Below are 22,286 nucleotides of genomic sequence, written 5' to 3' on the forward strand. Positions count from 1 at the left end.
TAAATTTGCCAATCTGCAAAACAAAACCTTAATCATTGCCTACAAAGTTGGTACGCTGAAAAGACATACAAGTCTTTTGACTTCTTTAATTCAAAAGCAACAACGGTAATGAGTATTACCCTCCTAAATGCCATTGCTTTTACTGGAATGGATTTTATTTTTATGCAACCTTTTACTTAATAAAAATCTTGCAAGTAAAGTTAAATGTGAGCCCAAAAAGTGTACTTTCCAGGATTTCCTTCAAATTCAAAAAGCAACCACTCTTAGTGGAGGGTCTGTTTTTATCTGAGTAGTTCCCTCTCAAAAAAGAGACACATAGTTTTATTAGAAATCCCAGAGCAATATGATACTTTGTTTGACTTTCTAAATGCAGGCCCATGGAGTTAGAAATATTGACAAACAGAAGATAATAGATAATTATGGAAATTTAATTTGGAATTTCTCAAGTTTTAGGTGTATTTGCGCAGAATGCTCTATAAATATACAACATCCTTCACTGTTCATAGTTAGAAGATATTATTTTATGCCTTTGAATTGCAGGGTGGGGGGGTTGTTTTGTTTTGTTTTTTACTTTTCTAATCAAAATAAAACAGTACCAAGCCTATGAATAAGCCTATCTGTAGCAAAGTCATCTTTGTTTGCACAATATTACTATGCACTCAGTAGCTGCCCAATAAATATTAATTGATAACGATGGAAAAGGGCTTTATAAACAGATGGTCTAGTATAAATTTGCTGAAAATGTGAATAAAAACATTCCACTCTTCAAGAAAAGCATAAAGTAGAAATTAAACAAGTCCTGCACTCAGAAAACCTCAGTCTATTATCAGACAGCTGTTTAGTCAACAAGAACACAAACATTTTTCATTATCATCATAGCATTTATAGCATTAAATGTCTATTTGCATATGGTCCCTGAACAGATTTAAGTTAGCAGTATTTGTCATAATTTGCAGAGATAATATTGATGAGAAAAAATAAGCACACATAAAAAAATGTGATTAAACATTACTTTGAGATCTAGTCATATGTAGTATGAACATAAAATATGTGTCAGACTTAAATGCAACTCATAGAAGCAATATGGGTAGTTATTTATAAATAAATAAGAGAATATGAGATGATATACAAGAACACCTAAGCAGATGTGTAAAGAACAGGTGAAACAAAGAATGAGGCAGAGGCCATAGTGGCCCTAATAGAATTAGTGACTATTCAATAACCTAGAGAGCAAACGATTAGGAAAGAAGAAACAAAAAATTATATGAGGACTTACTTCAACAAGGGTACGACCAAGGAAACTATAAGCACAGTGAACAACCCAGAAGGACATGCCGAAAAACACACATAATTCAAAACCACTTGAATAATTAGATGTAAGTTAGTATATATGGGAGAATTTTGGAGAAAAATAGTTGAAACGGGGAAGTGAAAGAGGATGGAAAGTATAAGTATGTAATACATAATAGCCTTAGGTATTATTTTTTAATAAAGCAAAAAGCCTAACAAGACATAAGCATTAATTATCTAGAAATAAGACTGTAAGAATTTTAGGACAACTTACACCTACACATCATCTCACAGAACCGCTCCCTTCAAAAGAATCCAAAGGCCTTAAGCAGCATGCTAACAGTTGACACATTACCTATTCTCTGATGTGGAATACATTTCTAATGTTCAACTTTCATCTTATCAATATTAAATAGTATATTAAATAATAGGTTCCTAAAAATAGTATCAAAATGAAACTATCTTTAATCTGGTTAGCTATTAATCTCAGTATTTCCCAATACAAAAAAGATAACATGGCTGGTAGAGACTTGTCTCTGATATCTACCACTCATGCAGGAAATTTGCTCTGTGAATGAAAATTCAAGTACTGAGTAAATATAAGGTCGAAAGAGACAACATCCAAGATCTCTTCCAACTTCTGTAAGAAGTTTCAGTTCAGTTCAGTCACTCAGTCGTGTCCGACTCTTTGCGACCCCATGAATCGCGGCACACCAGGCCTCCCTGTCCATCACCAACTCCCAGAGTTCACTCAAAACTCACGTCCATCAAGTCGGTGATGCCATCCAACCATCTCATCCTCTGTCGTCCCCTTCTCTTCCTGCCTTCAATCTTTCCCAGCATCAGGGTCTTTTCCAATGAGGCAGTTCTTCACATCAGGTGGCCAAAGTATTGGAGTTTCAGCTTCAGTATCAGTCCTTCCAATGAATATTCAGGACTGATTTCCTTTAGGATTGACTGGTTTGATCTCCTTGCTGTCCAAGGGACTTTCAAGGGTCTTCTTCAACACCAAGTTCAAAAGCATCAATGTACTCAGCTTTCTTTATGGTTCAACTCTCACATCCATATATGACCACTGGAAAAACCATAGCCTTGACTAGACGGACCTTTGCTGGCAAAGTAATGTCTCTGCTTTTCAAGATGCTATCTAGGTTGGTCATAACTTTCCTTCCAAAGAGTAAGCGTCCTTTAATTTCATGGCTGCCATCACCATCTGCAGTGATTTTGGAGCCCCCAAAAATAAAGTCTGACACTGTTTCCCCATCTATTTCCCATGAAATGATGGGACCAGATGCCATGATCTTAGTTTTCTGAATGTTGAGCTTTATTTAAGACAACTTTTTCACTCTCCTCTTTCACTTTCATCAAGAGACTTTTTAGTTCCTCTTCACTTTCTGCCATAAGGGTGGTGTCATCTGCTTATCTGAGGTTATTGATATTTGTCCTGGCAATCTTGATTCCAGCTTGTGTTTCATCCAGCCCAGCATTTCTCATGATGTACTCTGCATATAAGTTAAATAAGCAGGGTGACAATATACATCTTTAGGGGAAAAAAAAACATTTCCTACAGGCAGAATATTTAAAGTGTTTTGGTGTCATCTGAAAGGATCAATGCCTATAAAATAGACCTTAGGTTAAATAAGAGAGTGGGTGGACGTGGGAGGAAAGGAGAGAAATCAAGAGAAAGACTAATGAAGACTAAGGAACACTGTATGTCTGGGACCTGCACGTTTCCAGCTGTGCCAAATAGCGTTCAACCAACTCTGAAAGACAAACCCCATAATAACCAATCATCCTTTTCCATCTATTTCCTTTCTTTCAGCATGTTGACATTAATGGATTTTTCACAACCTTACAGAAAAGTGTTTAACCTTGCAAAAAAAAGAGTAATCCACAGGTAATGAACATAAAAGAGAGAAGAAAATAATTAGCATGGCATAAAATGATAAGAGAAAGAGCAATGTTTTGAATCAACAGTATAGTGGGTCTGAATTTAAATAAGGATTTCAGCCACAGATTGGTAAAGTGCTTCTTACACAGCAATAAGCAATAGAGTAGAATCATATTCATAAAAGATCTGCCTAAAATGATTTGAAAATGCACAGTCTCAGTAAAAATGCCATCTCTTTCACTCAAATTTTCCCAAAGGGCAGAGAAAGGGTAACTATTTCCCCTACGGGCTACTCTGGAGTCTTGGCAAAGCTGAAATAACACACCAAATTACACTCATTGTTAACATTTCTACTTTCCCAACTGAACTGGGAGCCCAAAAGCACAATAGATCATTTTAAGAGCCTTTAAATCCCTAGTCCCCAGCACAGCACCTGGCACGTGGTAGGTCCGTGAGGGTACTGGCCAAATGAATATTTCATAATGAATAGCTTATAACATTCATTCAAGAGACACTTACTGGGCCTATGGCAGGCACTGTTTTAGGCACTGGAGATATAGCAATGAGTACGACAGACCAAGTGCCTACCTTCTGCTCAGAGGGAGAGACGGCAGACAGATGGCAAACAAGGAAAAGTATTATAAAGAAAAAAATACAGCCAGATAAGGAGCTCAGGAGGGAAAAGGGGGATATATTATGTAGGCTAATTAATAAGGCTTTTCTGAAGTAGAGCTGTGAATGACAAGATGGTGTATGCAATGCAACTGCTTTCCAAGTTGAAAATCCTTGGCTCTGGGAATGGAAAGTACAAATGTCCAGAAGCGGAAGGGTGCCTGGCCTATCCTTGGAAAAGCAAAGCCAGGGTAACTGCCCTAGATTAAGTAATTAGGCAAAGCAGAAGAACAATAGAACACCAGGGTAAGATGGCAGGCAGGGACCACATCAGAGGGTCCTTGTAGGCTGAAGACTTTAGACTTCATCCTGAACAAGATAAGGAAAGCACTGAGGGTTTTGAAGAAAGAAGTAACATTACCTGATTCTATGGGGAAAAGATTGCAAGGAGGTTAAGAAGGGAAGCAAGGAGGTTACTCCACTACCCCAAGCAGGAAACAATAGTGCCCACAAGATCAAGATAATAAGTCAGGGTAGAAGTGATAGACGGGTGAGTTGTTAGCAATTAAGATAATATTTTCAAGACAGAGTTGACAAAATTTAATAATGAACTGGATATAAAGAATGGGAGGAATGGAGAAGGCAAGGCCATAAAAGATACATACAAAAAAGTTATAAAATTAAAATTATTTTACTATCAAGATGAATAGCCATATTTTTCAGAAGAAATAAATCATATGAGGTACTCTTAGGATGAGCCACACAAAGGTTTAGCACCTTCTCTACAAGTTCACAAGTCAGAAGGGGAAGGATCAGGAAATGGGGCTCCAGAGACCAAGTCTGCCCAGGCTTTCCAGTTCTGATTCACAGCATCACTCCAACTTGATCTCCACATCCAAGATGGATACAGGAGAGCAAGGCTTCACTTTCTCAACCTCAGATAATAAACATGAAATGGCGTAGCTTTTTCTCACTGTCATATGAAGCCCATCAAAGAACTACATAAGAAGGTAATAGCTGCAAATACTATTCTAACATGACCATAATACAGACAAGGATATGTTAGAAAAACCTAAGCAGTTTCTCATTTCTTGGGCAATAAATAAACCTACAGAGGTAGTATTAAAAAAGAAAGAAAAAAAGGATTCAGGGTACTAAACAGAAATGTAAATTCACTAGAAATGCAATGAGTCATGATGGAGCTATAAAAAATGCTTTTCTACTAACAAGTAAAGAAAACAAACAAGATTAACCAAATGAAAAACAAACAACATTAGAATATCAGTGGAAAATGAATATAACTGGGGTGAGAAGACAACAGGGGGCAAAGGCAGTGATTACTAAGGAGAAGAAAATAATCATTAGGAAATCCTGTTTTAGAGACTGTATCTTTGGAATACTTCTGTATAGCTTAGAAATATGAAACCTGGAAATGGCACAAGACTATATGATCCCAGAGAAATAAATTCTCATTTCAAATTGTAGTCTCTAATTGTTTTACTATACATAAAAAGATTTTTCCTTAGTGGGAGGGAAAGAGAGAGAAAGAAAGGAAATATAACTCTGAATAGAAAGTATGAAAGAAACTAACAAAAAGGCATAGAAAGGACAATTTTAGTGTTAAATTTAGCAGATGTCTTAATATGTACTACTCCATATGTCATATTTTATTTTTCAATAGTAGAAAGCAACACTGTTTCAAATTTAAGTTTCAAATAGCAGTAGTTAAATAATTAGATTTTTTTCCAGTTGCAATATTTGTGCCAAGTGCACTTTTAGGGAGCCATAAGAGATGAGGAATGTGTATATACTATAATCATTTTTCAGCAAAGTTTAGCAACTTTAATAAACGATGCCTGCAGTGTCGCAATTAATGGTTCAATACTGACGACTAGTGGCCAAAAACATACAGTAATGCCATTACCAGGAATCCTATGATTTTTATCATCTAAATTTGAAACACTTGATGAAACTTATGTGAGAAACCTTAAAAGAACTTCCCTTAAAAACTTCTTGACAATTGCATAAGAAAAAATTGTATCTGAAAAGTCTCTTGAAAAACCTTTTCTGTCCATTATTTGCAATATCCACAAACCCAAGCCAATAAGCACCTGCTATTGACCCCTAATGGGAACAACTTGGTAAAGTGTCCTTTTATCCACATCCACACAGCTGAATTAATGTAGTTTCAAAAACCCATAATTATTTCAACAGGTCCTACTTTTATATTTCATGAATCTGTGTAGTGCTAAGTATTATCTAACTTTGTTAGACACAAAGAAGAAATCCAACTATTCTAAATTTTCAACGTATTAATACTCTGAAAAGCAGTAACCTACTATATCAAAATGGCCATTTTCAAACGTTGAAATATTTAAAACTTAATTGTGATTGTCTGAATTCTTGAAGAATATTTATGGGATTCAGGTTAAATCTTTTAAACGGTTATATATTATACTTCAAAAAAGTTAAAACTTGTAAGACAAGAGGGCATAATAACTTGTATAGAAATACAGACCATTAACACAAATGGACCATATTACTAGTGATTTAATGCCATTATTTTATTATGTTATGTTTTCACTTTTAGGTTTCATTTTCAGGAGTCATTAAGTCAGAAAAACAATATGGAATTTCTAAAAAATGAAAATCACTCGAAAAGTAAAGGACTGTTTTTAAAAGATACATTAATGCCTGGTTTTATTACAGTTTACAAGACACTGCTTATCTATTAATATATCCTGACAATTAAAGTGTGTGGTTTTTTTTTCTGATCAAGAAAAAAAGTTAAACTTTGCAGATGTGTACTTTCTTCCTTGCAAGAATAAGAGCCACAGAATAATACAAAAATGTATACAGACCTTGGAAAGAAACTTTCTATCAAGAATGTTATATGCAGCTAAATGGTTATTTACATTTGAAAGCAGTCATTTTTCAACAACTATTCACAGAATATCTGTTGTATGATAAACACGGTACTATGTGCCCCAGAAATGATGGGCAAAAGGGCATGATGGGCAAAGTTCCTACCAATGGAGGAAGAACTAAAATCACATAAGTAGTTATGCCATATAGAGGGGAAGACATACAACACAGGTAAACAAATCACAACTATAGGTGACGTGTGGTAATAGTAAAAGGGCTGCCCAGTTGACGCTAGTGGTAAAGAACCCGCCTGTCAATGCAGGAAACAAGAGATGCAGGTCCAGTCCCTGGGTTGGGAATATCCCCCGGAGAAGGAAATAGCAACCCACTCCAGTATTCTTGCCTACAGAATCCCACGGATAGAGGAGCCTTGAGGACTACAGTCCATATGGTCACAAAGAATCAGACACGACTAAAGTGACTTCACAAGTTAATATTAAAAAATAAAGTCATATGACATAATAAGGAACAATGGGGGAGAAAAGGGCTATTTTAGAAAAGGGGGCAGGAAAGTTCTCTCTGAAGAGGTGGTAATTAAACCTGAAGGATGAAAAAGAGTAAGTTAGGCTGAGAATCAGAAGAAAAACATTCCAATAAGACAAGGAGAGGAAATCACTATGGCTGGAATTCCTTAGAAAAATTTGTAGGGTCACTCATGTACATTTAAACACAAACACAAATAGAAAAAAAATTTTTAATGGAAAATGTTTAATTTTTTTACTCATAAAATACAAAAAAAAATGATAATGGTACTAGGCTAAATGGGAAGTTTCAACAAATTTCAAAGAAATTAAAAATAAATACTAAAAAGTGTTAAAAAAAAAAAAAAAGCATACATATATATTTCAAAATTCCAAAAGGCACTCTTAAGTCTTGAATTATTGAAGAAATCATAATAGAAATTATAAAATTTAGAAGGAAACTATCATAAAATAATAGTATGTCAAAACATAGGGTAATTTGTTCATAAATTTATAGCATTAATTTTTAAAAACAGACAAGTCAATTATTTAACTTGCAAGTCTGAAAAACAGAACATCAATCCTAAAAATGAAAAATCAGAAAATAAAAGTTAAAACCATAAGTGGATAAATTAATAAACAAAGCTAGTCAAAATGAAAACTAATAAAATAATTATATCTAGTAAGACTAATAAAGAAAAAGAGAACATAAACTAAACAATATTAAAAGAATATAGCTTCAGAACAATCTTGAAAAAAAATACAGCAAGGCTATGATTGCTTCTTCAAATTAATATCAAAACATAACAAAATGGATAACTTACACAATCTGAAATAATCACAAAACTGAATCTAAAAAATTAAGTTTATATAATCCAAAAAACACAGAAGTTGAAAACCTTAGCCACCACAAAGACAGCAGGTATCAGTGATTATGTGAGTGAATTTTAACAAGCAGTCAAGAAATAGACAATCCTCTTAAAAAGACAGAGCCAGGGGACAGAAAAAGAAGGAACCTACCTACCTTGCTTTCATACCAAGAAGAGTAATGCAAAGAGAATTATCAGTTAACTCAACCATAAATGTAAATATAAACATACTAAAGAAAAAACTAGGAAATTAACTCAGCAATGTATAAAAAAATAATATATTATGGCCAAACGAAGTTCTCAGGAATGCAGAGAGAGCCCAGCATCAATTGATAAAAGTCAATTCCATTTAAATAAAAGAGAGGACTTTCCAGGGGACAGAGTGGATAAGAATCTGCCTGACAATGCAGGGGACATGGGTTCCATCCCTGACCCGGGAAGATCCCACAAGCCTCAGCTACTAAGCCAACGCACCACAACTACTAAGCCTACGACTACTAACTCCTGCTGCTGCTGCTGCTAAGTCGCTTCAGTCATGTCCGACTCTGTGCAACCCCATAGACGGCAGCCCACCAGGCTCCCCCATCCCGGGGATTCTCCAGGCAAGAACACTGGAGTGGGTTGCCATTTCCTTCTCCAATGCAGGAAAGTGAAAAGTCAAAGTGAAGTCGCTGAGTCTTGTCCAACTCTTCGCGACCCCCTGGACTGCAGCCCACCAGGCTCCTCCGTCCATGGGAGTTTCCAGGCAAGAGTGCTGGCGTGGGGCGCCACTGCCTTCTCCACTACTAACTCCTAGTGAGCTGCAACTACTGAGGCCCACGCGCCTAGGGCCTGTGCTCTGCAACCACAGCAACCACTGCAGTAAGAAGCCCATGCACTGCAATTAGAAAGCAGCTGCATGCAGCGGCAAAGACAGAGTGCAACCAAAACCAAAATATTTTATAAGCTCCACAATCCTCATTCATGGTTTTTTAAAAAGTCAACCTCTCTTGGCAACCTACAAATAGAAGCCAATGTTCTTTATCTGATAAAAGGACAGCGGTCAAAACCAGGCACAAACACCTTCCATAAGGTTGACACTCTAGAAGCATTTCTATAAATATCGGAATAAAACAAGGGATTCTTACTATCTTTGCTTATATTCAACACTGCGTTTGAGTTTCTAGTCAATTCAAAAATATCACAAGGAAAGAAATTAAATTGCCTTTAACTTCAAATGATATGATTAACTACCAGACCACCTTACCTGTCTCCTGAGAAACCTGTACGAAAGACAAGAAGCAACAGTTAGAACTGGACATAGAACAACGGACTGGTTCAAAGTTGAGAAAGGAGTACATCAAGGCTGTATATTGTCACTCTGCTTTAACTTGTGTGCACAGTACATCATGCGAAATGCTGGGCTGGATGACTCACAAGGTTGCCGGTAGAAATATCAACAACTTCAAATATGCAATAATACAATTCTAATGGCAGAAAGCAAAGAGGAACTAAAGAGCTTCTTGATGAGGGTGAAAGAGGAGACTGAAAAAGCTGGCTTGAAACTCAACATCCAGAAAACTAAGATCATGGAATCTGGTCCCATTGCTGCTGCTGCTAAGTCGCTTCAGTCGTGTCCAACTCTGTGCGACCCCACAGACGGCAGCCCACCAGGCTCCCCCGTCCCGGGGATTCTCCAGGCAAGAACACTGGAGTGGGTTGCCATTTCCTTCTCCAATGCATGAAAGTGAAAAGTGAAAGTGAAGTTGCTCAGTCGTGTCTGACTCTCAGTGACCCCATGGACTGCAGCCTTCCAGGCTCCTCCGTCCATGGGATTTTCCAGGTAAGAATACTAGAGTGGGATGCCATTGCCTTCTCTATCTGGTCCCATTACTTCATGGCAAATGGATGGGGGAAAAGTGGAAACAGTGACAGATTTGATTTTCTTGGGCTCCAAATCACTGCTGATGGTGACAGCAGCCATAAAATTAAGACACTTGCTCCTTGGAAGGAAAGCTATGACAAACCTAGATGGCTAATTAAAAAGCAGAGACATCACTTTGCCAACCAATGTCCATCCAGTCAAAACTATGGTTTTTCCAGTAGTCATTTATGGATGTGAGAGTTGGACCATAAAGAAAGTTGAGAGCTGAATAATTAATGCTTTTTAATTGTGGTGCTGGAGAAGATTCTTGAGAGTCCCATGGATAGCAATTAGATCAAACCAGTCTGTCCTAAAGGAAATCAATCCTAAATGTTCACTGGAAGGGCTGATACTGAAGCTGAAGCTCCAACACTTTAGCCACCTAATGCAAAGAGCCGACTCACTGGAAAAGACCCTGATGCTGGGAAAGATTGAGGGCAGGAGGAGAAGAGGGCAACAGAGACTAAGATGGTTGGATGGCATCACTAACTCAATGCACATAAATTTGAGCAAACTCTGGGAGATACTGAGGGACAGGAAAGCCTGGCGTGCTACAGTTCATGGGGTCACAAAGAGTTGGACGTGACTTAGTGACTGAACAGCAACATGATTAGCTATACAATAGACAGGATGTCATTAAAGCTATTAACAAATTATACGAACTAATAAGATCATTTAACAAAATTATTGGATAACAGAGCCAGATATAAAACAACTGCATTCCTATATGCTACAAAATATCAATTAGAGATGCAATGAAAGAAAATATTACAATAGAAAGAAAAACCATAAGGTACTGAGAAGTAAGTCTAAGATGTACATGATCATTATAGAGCCAATTATAAAAATTATTGAAGAACATCAGAAAACACCTCTTCAAACTAATCTACAATTTAGTACAATTAAATCAAAATACCAGCAAGATTATTCGCAGAACTTGACAAGAGATTTTCATTATCATCCACTGAAATATAGTAAAAGCTCTAAAAAATGGAGACAACACATTACCAGGAATTATTCAGGGATAGACAACACATTCAGGGATAGACAAACAGAACAAACCATATAGACCTCAGACAGATATCACAGGACACTATATAGCAGAAGTGGCGTTTAAACCAGAAGGAAAAGAAGAAATTATTCAACAAGGATGCTGAGGCAACTCATTAGTCATACAAGAAATAATTTAAGATTCCTTCCCTCTGCCATTAAAAAAGTGAAATTCCTGATAGAAAATGCAAGTAATTTGGGATTGACATGTACACATGATATTTAAAATGGATCATCAAAAAGGACTTACTGTGCAGTCCAGTATTTTTAAATGAGCAAAATTTATACACAGGCTATTTGCACAGGCACAAATGAAAACTACCAGCAAATATGTGAAAAGATACTGAAATTCACTAACAGGAAATAGAAATAAACACGAAACTGAGTTAACATTTTATACTCATCAACTTGGCAAAAATTAAAAACATTTATAACCATTACTGACAGTAGGAATGTGGAGGAAAGGGGGCACTCTCAGCTATTTTGCTGATAAAAAAGTGAAGACTTAGAAAATAATGGAAAAATAAATCTGGTAATCTCTATTATAATAAAAGATCTGTCAATGGCAAAAAAAGATTAAGCTGGAACCACATCAGCTATTTGGAGGAATTTCCAGAGTACTGATGAGAGAAAAAAGGAAGGTGAAGAAACGTAGATATATGTAATCCTAGTTTACTAACATAAAAACATACCAAAAAAAAAAAAAAAAACCCAAAGACCTCTGTATATGCAAATGTATATATATTTTATAAATATATATATATATATGTCCAGCATAATTAAGAGCACAAAAAGAAAAAAAATAATATATCCCAGGCTGTTTACACTATTATTTTTATTTTAGTGAGTAGGGGTAGTAATTATAGTGAAAAACAGAGGGAAAGAAATAGGAAAAAAATGACCTGAGCAATAAAGCTGCATTAAAAAAAAGATCACGTAAGAATTTATGATATGAAGTTATGCATTTATTTATATTAAATATAAAAATACTTTTTATACTAAATACAAAGTTTAAAAACAAAGAACCACATGAGAAATAAAACCTGTTAAACAATGTATCAAAATAATACATTAGTATGGTCACTACTTAATGCAGTCAACAAATAATTATTAAGAGCATACTATGTTAAATGCTAGAAATAAAAAATTTTCAAAACAAGTACAATTAAAAGAGATAATACATTAAGAAATGGTAATTAACAGGAATAATCTGAGACTAAAAACTTTACCTCACATAATATACATTACCGGAAACTGAACAGAGAGAGGAAAACAGCCATCAGTGCAGAAGAAGGAGAAAAAGAGTCAATGGCATTAAGAATAATGAATATAAAATATATATATATATAATATAATGAATATAAAAATATAAAAGAATAAAAATTGTGGCTCAAAGTAAGGCCTAAATTTCTTCTACACACAATTTTGCCCCCCTGAAGCACGAACACTAGAGTGTAAGTTTTCAAATTTTACCTTGCAACACACGTTCTCCTACAGAGCAGTACATGTGTAGCTGTGCCGCTGTGACACTCTGGGCTTCAGCCCTTTGTCAGTCTGGGGCCCTGGGTGGTGTCACCCTACCTGTGTCATTCTCTATTAAACTCTACCTCATCACCTAGGTCTGACAAAGTACTGAATTCTAGAGATCATACCCCAAGGATTGCAAAACTAGGTGCGTTCTCTGAGTTTTTCTTGTGCTTTCCACAGAACTTGTCTTTTATTTTTGAACTCTCACTTACTTATAATTTCCACTGGTCTTTCTTAACACCCAGGGTGGCTACTGGGATGGTCAACATGAGGGTGATTTAATGTGCACTTATTTAGAAGGGATCTAATAATATCGGGGGAATTGAAGCTTGTACTACGAAAAAATGTGAAAATGTAGGGGAACCTACAAAAAAAGAGAGCACTGGTTATGGAAAGAAGAGGGTAAAGAAAATGGCCACACAAAAGTTTTGAAATTCAGCCTTGGAAAGGTAAGTGAATAGAGTCCAAAATTCAGCAGCCTCAGAAGGGCTTCCACATCTCCAAATCAAACAGCACAGTCTCTAAAGGAAGAGCAGAAGAAAGGCTTAATGAGGCCACGTTAGAACATTTGCTGGACTAGGATCTCCTCTGAACTGGCTCAGAAGTCTCAAGGGAGATGGTAAAGCTATTAAGAGGACATTAGGAAGACATTCTTGGCTTCAGTGAAAGCTTCTCCTTTAATGAGTCCAAACTAAATACATTAATAAACAGTACCCAAGGCTTTTCTTAGTTGAAGTACCATATTATTCAGCATCTCTGGAGCCACAGTGACATTTCTGGGAAGGAATGAATAGCTATTTTTTCATTAGATTTTTCACAATTGATACAGATGCTAAAAGATGAAGGAAAATACTGGGGGGAAAATCTATCAATTCATTTTTCTGTATATGGTTTCATTTTATTGAAGAGACTCACAAAATCTGGTTTTCTATCAGAGCACAGACTGAAAACCATTGAGCCGAGCTCCCACACGACACTGAATTCCTCACTTAGTCTTCACTATCTTCTATTAAGATTCCATGCCCTGCCTGCAAAATGGGTTTCTCCATGAAACACTTTTAAATCTTAAGAAACCTGGTTCACTTTAGGTTCAAGTATGGAATATTCCCGATGGGGGCAGATCAGGGAACTAGCATTTTAATATGCTACCAAATGCTCTGAAAAAACATATACAAATATCTATCTCATGTTTTTCATTTTATGTAATTCAACTGAAGATGAATAAGTAATATTCAATTTATAAAAAACAGCTAGTTAAAAAAAAAAAAAACAAGTCAGGAATTCCCAAGATATCCAGAGTCGAGTTAAAAATGTTATGTAAGATTTTATGCAAATTTTGTACCTGCAAAAGAGTTCTGATTTGGGCTTACAGTCTAAATACTTCTTTGATGTTCCTAGCACCACCATTCTTACCTCATGCCACTAAACTTAACTATCAGTTACTTTACTATCAAGTGTCTGACCAAAAGGAATCTGTAATATGACAAATGTACTATAATGTTAAACACTTTATTGTTTGCACAATGGTTCGACAAGGAAAGGCTGATGGTTACAAGCTTAACTATATTTGAATTCTGTTAGTAAAAGTTCAGACAACAACCATTCAAAATTTAAAAGAGCTATATGAATAGTCTGGAGAAACTAGAGAGCTACTTGCAAAAAAAAAAAATGAAATTAGAACATTCTCAACACCATAGAAAAAAATAAACTCAAAATGGATTAAAGATCTAATCCTAGGAACAGATACTTTAAAACTCCTAGACATAAACACAGGCAGTACACTCTTTGACACAAAAAGCAGCAATATCTTTTTGGATTCGACTCCTACGGTAATGGAAATAAAAACAAAATTAAACAAATGAGAGCTAGTTAAACTTAAAATCTTTTGCACAACAAAGGAAACCATAAATTAAATGAAAAGACAACCTATGGAATTGGAGAAAACTTTTGCAAATGATGTAACCGACAAGGGTTTAATTTCCAAAATATACAAACCACTCACACTGCTCAAAATAAAATAAAAATAAAAAACAACCTTATCAAAAATGGACAGAAGATCTAAATAGACATTTCGCCAAAGAAGACATACAGATGACCTACAGACACATGAAATGATGCTCAACATGACTATTTATTAGAGAAATGCAGATCGAAACTACAATGAGGTATCACTTCACACCAGTCAGAATGGCCATCATCAGAAAGTCTAAGAATAATAAAGGCTGGAGAGAATGTGGAAAAAAGGGAACCCTCCCACACTGTTAACCAGAATATAAAGCCACCATGGAGAACAGTATGGAAGTTCCTCAAAAAAACAGAAGTAGAGTTACCATATGGTCTGTCAATGCCACTCTTGGGCATATATCTGGAAAAGAAGGAAACTTTTTAATTTGAAAAGATACACACACCCCAATGTTCATAGTAGCACTATTTACAGCAGCCAACACATGGAAGCAACCTAAATGTCCATCAATAAAGAAATAGGTAAACAAGATGTGGTGCATATAAACAATGGAATATTCAGTTCAGTCGCTCAGTTGTGTCTGACTCTTAGCAACCCCATGAATTGCAGCACGCCAGGCCTCCCTGTCCATCACCAACTCCAGGAGTTCACTCAAACTCACATCCATCGAGTCGGTGATGCCATCCAGCGATCTCATCCTCTGTCGTCCCCTTCTCCTCCTGCCCCCAATCCCTCCCAGCATCAGAGTCTTTGCCAATGAGTCAGCTCTTCGCATGAGGTGGCCAAAGTACTGGAGTTTCAGCTTTAGCATCATTCCTTTCAAAGAACACCCAGGACCGATCTCCTTTAGAATGGACTGGTTGGATCTCCTTGCAGTCCAAGGGACTCTCAAGAGTCTTCTCCAACACCACAGTTCAAAAGCATCAATTCTTCGGCACTCAGCCTTCTTCACAATCCAACTCTCACATCCACACCTGACCACTGGAAAAACCATAGCCTTGACTAGACGAACCTTTGTTGGCAAAGTAATGTCTCTGCTTTTCAATATGCTATCTAGGTTGGTCATAACTTTCCTTCCAAGGAGTAAGCGTCTTTTAATTTCATGGCTGCAGTCACCATCTGCAGTGATTTTGGAGCCCCCCAAAATAAAGTCTGACACTGTTTCCCCGTCTATTTCCCATGAAGTGATGGGACCAGATGCCATGATCTTCGTTTTCTGAATGTTGAGCTTTAAGCCAACTTTTTCACTCTCCGCTTTCACTGTCATCAAGAGGCTTTTTAGTTCCTCTTCACTTTCTGCCATAAGGGTGGTGTCATCTGCATATCTGAGGTTATTGATATTTCTTCTGGCAATCTTGATTCCAGCTTGTGCTTCTTCCAGCCCAGCGTTTCTCATGATGTACTCTGCTTATAAGTTAAATAAGCAGGGTGACAATATACAGCCTTGACGTACTCCTTTTCCTATTTGGAACCAGTCTGTTGTTCCATGTCCATAAAAAAGAATGAAATAATGCCATTTACAGCAACATGGATGGAACTGGAGAACTAAGCCAAAGACAAATATCATATGATATCACTTATATGTGGAATCTAAAAAAACAATTACAAATGAACTTACTTACAAAACAGAAATAGACCCAGAAACATGGTTACCAAAGGGAAAAGGTGGTGGGGAGGGATAAATTAGGAGTTTGGGATGAACGGATAATACTACTATAAACAAAGGATGAACAATAAGGTCCTACTATACAGCCCAGGGAACTGTTTTCAATATCTTATAATAACCTACAAAGGAAAAGAATCTGAAAAAAAAAACTATATGTATATATAACATAATAACAATCACTTTGCTGTACACCAGAAACTAACACAGCAATGTAAATCAACTATACTTTCATTTAAAACATATAAATATTTTTAAAAGCTATATGAAAAGAAAATTATTGCACAACTAATGAAACATTCATCTCTCCAGAGAGAATCAACTGAGCTACGAGAACAATGTTGTCTGAAATGTGACTTATGAGGCCTGAAGGCCAGGGAAGGCCCTTACCAAGTTAAGAAAATCTGACATTTGTGTGCAGTAGCACATGAGCAGCTGAGGCTCACCAAAGCAAGTGAATTCCAGAGTGTGCACATAGCCCTATTGCTTAGACCAGGAGGAATGGGAAAAAAAGAACAGAAGAGCAGAAAATTTTTAAAAACTCTAAATAAGAAAAGGAGAGTGGCTCTCCCTCAATCCATTTCCAATGACTAATATTGTGATCTTCATTAGGTGGGAACAGATAAAGCTCTGAGGACCTTAAAACCTCATTAGATCACCAAAATGAAGCAGGTTTTAGCCAAAACCACAGACTGCCTCCCTATAACACACTATATCAATACCCAGAAATCTCTGACATTCTGAAATTTTTAATGACAACTCCCAATCTCTTCACAACTTTTGACTGTCATAATTTGAACTAACATTGAATCAAACATTTTAGGGAGGCAGAAGAATATAGTGGCTAAAAGTCCAGGCATACTTACCCACCTGGAGATTCAATTTTCACCATGGTCACAAACAAAATTCATAAATTACTACTGTCATACAGTACAGGTATATCCATAAGTATTAATATCAAATAGAAAGCAAAGTGTTGTCTCTCCTTAAACATGATCTTTCCAGAACACTCTAAGCCACTTAACTTGGGAGTAGGAAAACGCATCAGGCTAAATTAATCCTCTCCAGTTTCCACTGCACTGTTTAATCCAAAATCACCTATTAAAAGCACATAGGTTACCACATATATTAAAGTGACAAAATATGAAATTAAACATTTCTTATCAATAGTGATCCTCTATTGTACTGTCAGAGATGGAATTCCAAAGGACTGTTCAAGCTTTTAGTCAAAATGACAATTACAGTGCAAATACTCAGGCTCTGGTTTCTTAAGAATAGGGGTGGGAAGCAATCTTTCTCTCCCTCTTTCTTTGTAATTTTCTGCATTCTGTAAAGAGAGTAGAAAATAAGCACGGGAAATTTCTCTAATCTTCTCTCACAAAAAAGAACAATTGTCTCTTCAGTGCTGTTCTATGCTCACCAGATGCAATTTGCTTTGAGAACAAATGTATAAAAATCAAGGTTGTTTTTTTTTTTTTTAAAAAGGCTACCCATATCTGTATCTAATTATTCAACAAAGTATCCTCTTTAAAGTAATTACCAACTAACAAGGGTATGCGTCCTTTTGTGAAATGGAGGAAAAATGGATTTTTAGAAAACAAAAGCAGATTTTTCTATCAGCTTACATTATAATTTCAGGTTTGCAATTTTCATTCCTAATTTTCAATGGGCACGTTTCCTAAAACTTAAAAAAAAATTTAATCTGTCAATCTAAAAGGGCTAATGATCTTTAAGAACACACAAGTATATCTGAAGAACATCACTTTTAAAGAAAAACATTTTGTAAAAGAAAAAATAAAGCATTCCTTTTGTTTTTAAACCTTTTGGTTTCCTTGTTTCTAATTTTTTTTTATGCTTTATATATCTAAGAAACATTTAAAGGTAATCTCACAAGTTTCCTATAATAACAATCATAAAACATAACCAAGATGATAAAATGATAATTCATAAATCTACACTAATATTAACGAATGAATGAATGAGTGGAGAAAATGACAAAGCACCTCCTGACAGTAGGATTCCAACTGATAACTGTAATAGATATGACAGAATATTTTTTAAATCACTGTTTAGTATCACTTACAGCAGTAACTATTTCATGAAAGAATCAATAGATGCTAAAATTTGCAGGTGAAAATATGATGAAATATAGGCTATTTTCAAGTTTCAAAGAGTTTCCCCATAACACAAATAATTAAAAAGCATAATATAGTAACTTTACAGTAGAGAAACCTGGCAAGTAACACCTTAATCAATGTTTAGTTTTAATCAGTGATGGAACAAATCAACATTACATGGCTCCTGATCTGATAACCTAGGAAAAACACAACAACAGTTCTCTGGGTTTCCTGCCAGAAGTCCAAGATCTGAATCTAGTGATGAGGAAAAAAAAAATCAACAAACCTAAAACAAAAGACATTCTACAGAATAACTGGCTAGAAAAAAAAAGACTGAAAAACTATTCCAGATTAAAGGAGACTAAAGAGACAGGATGGTCAAATGCTTTATGTAATCCTATATTGTACTCTGGACCAGACTTTTCTGGTCCAGACTTTAAGCGGCAAAATTTTAATAAAACCTATAGGTTCACAGTATTGATCCAATGTTAATCTCCTGTGATAACAGAAGAGAATGTACACACCCTATTATTTAGATTTAAAAGCATCTACATTATGTCAGCAACTAGCCTCAAAAAAATAGATATACATACACATGGAGATAAATAAATAAAATAATAAAGCAAGTCTGGCAAATATGAGTATTAGGGGAATTGAGGCAAAGGATATACATTATTCCTTTGTTCTAATCACTCAATTTCTTTATAAGTCTGCAGTTTCAAAACAAAAATATTACCCTGGGCTTCCCTGGTAAGCCATTGCCTCAGTGGTAAAGAATCCACCAGCCAAAACAGAAGATCCCTGGGTCAGGAAGATCCCACATGCCATGGAGCAACTAAACCCACACACCACAACTAGTGAGCCCGTGCTCCAGAGCCCGAGAACTGCAACTGCTGAGCCCATGAGCCACAACTACTGAAGGCCGTGCGCCCCAGAGCCTATGCTCCCCAACAAGAGAAGCCACCTCAGGGAGACACCTGCACACTGCAGCGAAGAGTAGCCTCTGCTAGCCGCAACCAGAGAAAGCCCACATGCAGCAATGAAGGGCCAGCACAGCCATAAATAAAATCATTTACAAAAGAAAAATATTACCTAATGGATAAGTAACCTCCAGTTTGAATTTGACGACAGTCTAGTCCAGGGATCTGTAAACTTTTTCTATACAGAGCCAGTCAGTCAATACGCATTTTAAGCTTTGTGAGCCATGCAGTCTTTTTCACAACATCTCAACTCTCCTGTTGTGTCACAAAAGTACTGAAAATGGGTTACTCCGAACGTGGGTGAACCAAGCATTGATCCAGAATGTCTACTCTGATCTATGTTGATAAGGAAAATGGAGAACCAGGCATCCGTGTGGCTCCTAAGGACGGGCTGAAGCTGGGGTCTGTGCCTTCAGTCAAAGCTTTGGATGGGAGATCTCAGGTTTCAACACCACATGTTGGCAAAATGTTTGATGCTCCACCAGCTTTGCCAAAAACTGCAAGAAAGGCTTTGGGAACTGTCAACAGAGCTATAGAAAAATCAGTTAAGACGAATGGACTGCTCAAACAGAAACAGACAACTTTCTCTACCAAAAAGATTACTGAGAAGACTGTTAAAGCAAAAAGTTCGGTTCCTGCCTCAGATGACACCTATCCAGAAATAGAAAAATTCTTTCCCTTCAATCCATTAGATTTTGAGAGTTTTGACCTGCCTGAGGAGCACCAGATTGCCCACCTCCCCTTGAGTGGAGTGCCTCTCATGATCCTTGATGAGGAGAGGGAGCTTGAGCAGCTGTTACACGTGGGCCCCCCTTCACCTCTGAAGATGCCTCCTCTGCTGTGGGAGTCTAATCTGTTGCAGTCTCCCTCAAGCATTCTGTCGACTCTGGATGTTGAATTGCCACCTGTTTGCTGTGACTTAGATATTTAAATTTCTTAGCACTTTATAGTTTGGCTATGTATTAATGGTTTGTATTAATAAAGCAATTCTTTGTTTAAAAAAAAAAAAAAAAGTACTGAAAATGAATGGGGGTGGCTATGTTTCAATAAAATTTCATTACAAAAATCAGCAGTGGGCTAGATCCAGTCCACAGGCCAGTGTGCTGATCCCTGGCCTAGTTCACACCAAAGAAAATGAATCTGAATAATTATGCCTTCAGTTCACATGTACGGAGCACAAGCTAGACAATCTGTTAACTGTTTTATCCACATCAACTTATTTACTCCTGCACCAACATGATTAAATAAATGCTATGATTATTTCCATTTTCTACAGAGGAAATGATGTGAAGACTTGACTCATTAGAAAAGACCCTGTTGCTGGGAAAGACTGAGGCAGGAGGAGAAGGGGACAACAGAGGATGAGATGGTTGGATGGCATCACCGACTCGAAGGACATGAGTTTGAGCAAGCTCCCAGAGTTGGTGATGGACAGGGAGTCCTAGCATGCTGCAGTCCATGGGGTCACAAAGAGCCAGACACTGAGCGACTGAACAACAGCAAAGGAAACGAGTCTAGAGAAGTTAAGGAACTTGCCCAAGGTCATACATCCAGAAAAGGGTAGGCTCTGGGTTTGAACCAGGAAGGGTCATTTACATACAACGAACTGTAACAATATGCCGCACTTCTCACACGGACTGAACTGTCACATGCAACACCCAGGAACTAAAACCATTTTAACAATAGCTAAACAACCACCTAACCTCAGGATTTACATTACGAAAAGCCACTTTTCACAAACCTCCTGTAGCTGCTGAGAAATAACTCCCAGTTGATCCTGCCGTCTTTCCACCAGCTCTCTTTCTGTTCGCATCTCCTTCTCTATTTCCTGAAGCCGCCGCTCCACTCGATCTGAAACCTTAACATAAACAAAGAAAAAAGTGCCATTATAGAGCTGCTAGGCAAAAAAAAAAAAAGACTAAACTGAAGAGATAGCTTATGCCAGACACACTACTGCCTAAAGCATTTAAGACTGCGGCTTATTTGTAGAACCATTTTTAATGACATTTATAAAGCAGGTCACAAAAATACTCACTAAAAGTTGCAACAGAAAACAATCATTAGTCTCCAATTAATCCAAACCTAGACCCCAGAAAAGACTGAAATGTTTCAAAATATAATGTGTGTCTAAAGATCAGAGTGAAAGGTAATAAACTAGAAAAGAGTGCCCTCTGGTGAGTTAGAAGACAATTACCAATTTTGCCTACAACTGTATTTATTACTTTATGAATGATAAATTGTTCTATTTAGTTATTTTTTCATTTTAATTATCTAAAACCATGACCTGCCTTGGAAGGTTTTGATGTTTATATGCAGCAAATAATTGAAAGGGCTTGTCAACCTTTGCTACTATGATGTGCTAAAAATAAACCAGCTGTAAAAAATCAAAAAATCAAGTCACATGGAAAAATGTTTAATTGGGACTCTCTAAAATAAACATGAAAGAATTTATTCTCTGATGTAAGATTTTTCCTTGCTAAAAGTTATTCACATTCAAACACACTTCATGTGTATTATTATACAGTCCCCTAAATAAAATATACACTACTTGACTATTTACATATATTTGGTATAGGAGGATACGATAAAAGACATTTGTATTCATTTAAGAGAAGCAATATATACAGCCCTGTCACAAGAAGTCTTTTGCCACAAATTCCATAGAGTCAATAAAGGTCTTGGTCACAAGGGATCTTACTGGGGCAACAGAAATATTCCAAACTAGATTATTAAAACAAGACCTGGTGCTGACTGTGGCTCAGAATGTGCGCTCCTTACTGCAAATTCAGGCTTAAATAGAAGAAAGCAGGGGAAACCACTAGGTCATTCAGGTATGACCTAAATCAAACCCCTTATGATTAGACAGTGGAGGCAATGAATAGATTCAAGGGATTAGATCTGGCAGATGGAGTGCCTGAAGAACTATGGACAAAGGTTCATTGTATTGTACAGGAAGGAAGCAGTGACCAAAACCATCCCAAAGAAAAAGAAACACAAGAAGGCAAAGGGGTTATCTGAGGAGGCTTTACAAATAG

General features: G+C 36.6%; 2 protein-coding genes across 6 annotated transcripts in view; one reads left to right on the plus strand and one right to left on the minus strand.

Annotated features, from left to right (window-relative positions):
- The window catches only part of CEP128 (centrosomal protein 128), a 214,191-nt gene that overhangs the window by 113,718 nt on the left and 78,187 nt on the right, over positions 1–22,286 (minus strand). For all 5 annotated transcript variants that reach the window (XM_027552581.1, XM_027552579.1, XM_027552578.1 and 2 more), the window contains one exon: positions 20,993–21,109. In XM_027552581.1, the coding sequence (XP_027408382.1) occupies positions 20,993–21,109 (117 nt within the window). The remainder of the gene's footprint in view (positions 1–20,992; positions 21,110–22,286) is intronic.
- LOC113899187 (securin-like) lies at positions 19,306–20,244 on the plus strand. The gene has a single exon (XM_027552582.1). It carries the CDS (start codon positions 19,574–19,576, stop codon positions 20,180–20,182), a length of 609 nt encoding a protein of 202 aa, XP_027408383.1. The 5' UTR covers positions 19,306–19,573; the 3' UTR covers positions 20,183–20,244.

Source organism: Bos indicus x Bos taurus, chromosome 10 (assembly GCF_003369695.1).
Source record: "Bos indicus x Bos taurus breed Angus x Brahman F1 hybrid chromosome 10, Bos_hybrid_MaternalHap_v2.0, whole genome shotgun sequence".
Classification (NCBI taxonomy): domain Eukaryota; kingdom Metazoa; phylum Chordata; class Mammalia; order Artiodactyla; family Bovidae; genus Bos; species Bos indicus x Bos taurus.